The sequence below is a fragment of the Bison bison genome, unplaced genomic scaffold (assembly GCF_000754665.1).
Source record: "Bison bison bison isolate TAMUID 2011002044 unplaced genomic scaffold, Bison_UMD1.0 scf7180017864495, whole genome shotgun sequence".
Classification (NCBI taxonomy): domain Eukaryota; kingdom Metazoa; phylum Chordata; class Mammalia; order Artiodactyla; family Bovidae; genus Bison; species Bison bison.
The window spans coordinates 8,593,750-8,598,239 of NW_011495054.1; the positions used below are offsets into that span (position 1 = coordinate 8,593,750).

The 4,490-nt window shown below is 51.6% G+C and overlaps 1 protein-coding gene across 1 annotated transcript in view; it reads left to right on the forward strand.

The window, feature by feature from the left end:
* KIAA1671 (KIAA1671 ortholog) overlaps nt 1-4,490 on the forward strand; it is a 136,995-nt gene that overhangs the window by 16,248 nt on the left and 116,257 nt on the right. The window contains exon 7 of the mRNA XM_010828850.1: nt 2,742-2,876. Coding sequence (XP_010827152.1) covers nt 2,742-2,876 — 135 coding nt within the window. The remainder of the gene's footprint in view (nt 1-2,741; nt 2,877-4,490) is intronic.

The following is a 4,490-nucleotide window of genomic DNA, read 5'->3' on the forward strand; positions in this document are numbered from 1 at the left end:
TTGCTTATCTGACTGTGCTGGATCTTAGTTTTGGCATGTGGGATCTAGTTCCCTGACCAGGGATCAAACCTAGGCCCCCTGCTTTAGGAGCTCAGTCTTAGCCATGGATCACCAGGGAAGTCCCTGTTCACCCATTTCAAGTGTACAGTTAATTTAACGGCTTTTAGTATATTCACAGAGCTCTGCAACCATCATCACATTCAGTTTTAAGTATCTTCGTCACCCCTTAGAAAGCCCTGTACACACTGACCAGTCACTGCCTGCTCTCCTAACACTCTCCAGTCCCGATTAGCCGTTCACCTACCTTCTGTCTATAGATTTGCCTCTTCTGGACAGATCACACAGAGCGGTCATTTATTACTCACCTCTTTCACTTGGCATAGAGTTTTCAAGGGCCATCCGTTTGTGGCATATATCGGTACTTTTCATGGCTGAATAATATTCTGCAGCATAGACGCACCCCGTTTTATCTATCCATTTATCAGCATTAGGCATATCTGGGTTGTTCCAGCTTTTTGACTGTCATGGAGAAAGCGGCTATGGACGTTTATGGACGAGTTTTTGTGTGGACATATGCTTTCATATCTTTGGCTGTCTCCCTGGGAGAGGCATTGCTGGGTCACTGGTAATACCTCCAGTTTCTTCTTTTGAGCGGCTGCCAGACTGTTTTCCGAAGCAGCCACACCGTTTTACATTCACACCAGCAGTGTGTGAGGGTTCTAATTTTTCTGCATCCCAACTGACATTTGTTATCATCCATCTTTTTGATTCTAGCCATCTTGGTGGGTATGAAGTGGTATCTCACGGTGGTTTTTTTCTTTTTTTTAACTGAGATATAATTGACTTGTAACGTTATAGTAGTTTCAGGGGTGCAATATAGTGATTCAGTATTTGTATATATTGCACGGTGATCATTGTGGTTTTGATTTGCATTTCCTGTTGGAGCATCAACGTACTTATTGGTCACTTGTGTGCCTTGTCGGAGTCATGTCCATTCAGACCCTTTGTCTATTTTTAAGACCATTTGTCGTTTTATTATCGAGTTGTAATTAATCTTTGTACTTTCTGGATACAGGTGCCTTATCAGACATAACGGTTTGCAGGAATGTTCTCCCATTTTGTGGGTTGTCTTTTCACTTTAGTTCATTTTTTTCACTTTCTTAACAGTGCACTTTGAGGCACCAAAGGGCTTTTCATTTTGATGTAGTCCAATTTATTTTGCTTTCAGTGCTTGAGCTTCTGGTGTTCTATCTAAGAAACCCTTGCTTAATCCACGAAGGTGAAGAAGATACAAGTGTGTATTTTCTTCTAAGAGTTTCCTCTTTCTGGCTCTGACATTTAGGTCTTTGATCTATTTTGAGTTGACTTCGATGGTATGTGATGTGGGGCTGGCAGCATGTTTTGAAGGCAGAGTCAATCGGATGGAGAGGTAGATAGAGGACGGCCCGAGGGTCTTGGCCTGCCCAGCCAGTGACCAGCAAAGTGAAGACGCACGATTGGAGGGGGGAATCTAGGGGCCTGTTTTGGGCACATGAGGTCTCAGACCAGCATGGGCAGTGAGTAGACATGGTCAGCGGGCTGTGGGATCGGCAAGCCCGGAGTCCCAGCACGGAGACACAGAGTCCAGATGGGATTTATTGAAGCCACGGGGCATGACGAGAAGTGGGTGAGCGGGCCGTGTGGCTGGCCTGGGTCACGTCTTGACACGTCCCTCTGAGATGCACAGAGTTGGGGAAGGAACAGCCCTTGAGGTCAGAGGAGAACCAGAGGGTCTCATAAGACATCACAGAAAAGGCTGTGAGGCAAGGGGTCAGCCTTGCCCTTTGCTCATGCTGTGTGTTCTTAAGCAGATGCCTCCCCTGGGTCGGGAAGATCCCCTGGAGAAGGAAATGGCAACCCACTCAAGTACCCTTGCCTGGAAAATCTCATGGACAGAGGAGCCTGGTAGGCTACAGTCCAAGGGGTCGCAAAGAGTCGGACACGACAGAGCAACTTCACTTTCTTTTCACTTTCCCCTCTCTGGGCCTTTCTTTTCTTGTCGGCGCAGGGACAGTGAGGCCCGTAAGATGCATCCTCCAGAGTCCCATGTTTACTGGCCTGTGACTGTGTCCCCTTGTATATAAAAATAACAAGGTTCACACCAGCACACCTCCTCCATCGTATTCGTGTACTGGTTCTCTCTGTATCTGCGCACATGTGCACGCGCGTTCGGGTACATGGAAAGATGTCTGTAACGAGGCCACCAGAAGTTACCAGTGGCTGACATTCACAGAGGGCTCCTCACACTCGGGGCGGGGGGATGGCAGGGACCGGGGAGGCTCCCAGGTCTCACGCACGTCCGCCCCCTGGTGGCAGCTCCGAGTTCACACCCTTTCCCCACGCTGGTCCTCTGTTGGTTCAGCCCTGAACCCAGAAGCTGAGGACTAGTGTTATGGATCTTTCCTCACATGGTCAAGGCTCAGAGGAGTTAAGGCACTCACCCGAGGTCACACAGTTATGAAGTGGCTGAGGCTGGGCTGAACCTAGACCTGCTGATCCTATATGTGACCCCCCCCAGCCACCATCATTTGAGGTGGACCACCCACCATGGATGTGGGGCAGGGGTGAGCAGAGGTGGGCATCGGGCACCCTTGCCCTTCGCCCTTTGAGGTGCAGCATGGCCCCTCTCAGTGTGACATATTCTTCCTGCCAAAGGGGAAGCCCCAGTCAAGTTTCCTCTTCTTGTGTTTCCTGCGTCTCAGGTGTCACCGAGGGACCTGGGGAGGGAGCGTGCCCTCCCGGATAATGAGCCTCTGCTCCGGCAGGTGAGCCCCGCAACCGTGGGCCCCCGGAGGAGCCACAGCTTCTGCAAGGACAGGAGGAGCGGGCCCTTCGTGGTGAGTAATGCCGGCGTGGCCGGAGTGGACGCTGCTGGGAATGTCCCAGGCTGGTCCCAGGGCCTGAGGGGGGCGAGGGCGGGCCAGTGACCATCCGGGATCCTGCTGTGGCCTGGCTGGACTGTGGCTCATGTCATGACATGAGACGGTGTTTGGCGGCTCTGCCGGGGAAGCTTCCCCTCTGGTGGGTTTCTGCCCCTCTGTGGAGGGGCAGCCCCTGGTATCTGGCACCGTGAAGTTAGGAGAACAGGCCCTGGAGTCTCGAGAGCCCTGGATTCACATCCCGGCACCATCTCTGCTTCTTTGAACAACTCGCTTAATTCTTCTGCACCTCAGTTTGGTCACTGGGAAAACTGTGATTCCTGTCTCTTTTGCGCTGTTGGGAGGATGGAGTGAAATTGTGTAGGGCCCAGCGCGTCGTAATTCAGACAGTAACAGGTGGTGTGGTAACGACGGGAGGACAACAGCATCGGGCTGGTTCTGCAGCTGGATTGCCTGGGTTCATTCACATCCTGGCTCTGCATGGAGCTGGGCGTCTGACCTCAGTTTCCTCATCTGTAAAATGGGTATAATAATAGCATCTACTTTATGGGCTAATGTGGGACTCAGATACCCTGAGAAGTGTTTGGCTTGGTCCTAGGTACACAGGAAACACTTCACTAACTGTTACGTTACCATTATCATGATGATTATTTTGTGTGTCCTTTTGGCTGTCAGTGAGCTCCCTCCTTAGCCAGCACTTCTTCCCTCTCAGCCTGATTCCTCACTTGTGAAAGGAGGCAGGTAAATGAGGCAGCAGGACCCCAGGGAAGCCCCCTTCTGCCCAAGCCTCAGTGTCCCCAGCTGCGTTCCAGGGCTTCACCACTTGTGATTTTCCGTGATTTTCTTTTCTGTTTTTTTTTTTTCACCTTTGTTCCATGATCCCTGGAGATGTGCTGAGCTCTTCCATTTCTCCTAAAGTCCCTCCCAGGCCTTGGGCCCTGCCTGGGGACATCTGAGATAAGTCTTTTTAAATGAACAACACCAGTTCCATGCCCAAGGTCATTCTGAGTTGCAGGACTCCGTGCATTTCAGTGGTCATCTGTGCCTGGTCCCCCGTCTCAGAGACGTGGGATCTGGCAGTATTGACATCTGAGGTCCGTTCCTTCTAGCTTTATGACCACCGGCAAGAAACTTCACTTCTCTGAACCTCTGTCTCCTCCTCTGTAAAATGGGGTGAAGATGCTGCCCCTGGCAGCATTCTCGCCAAGAGCTGACAGTGACGCTGGGGGTGACTGCCCGTGAAGGGACTCAGACCTTGGCTGAGAAGCCCCACAAGATTCACAAGTGTCCAGATCTCTGCTGCTGATTCCTTTTTCACCTTTGTCTCCACTCCCTCTCAGGCACTGACTCAACTTATCTGATTGTGTGTGTGTGTGTGTGTGAGAGAGAGGGAGAGAGAAGGCAAAGGTTATGGAGGGAACAGCATCCCGGTCCCAGGCTCTGCTTGCTGGCCCTTCTTTCTCCGTGGAGTCCTTGGGTGGCTCGCCTTGGCTCCCTCCCTCTGGCCCCAGAGGCCTCTGCCCCATTGCAGTCTGTTTGATCACCTCTACCCTGGAGGCGTCTGGGTCTGGG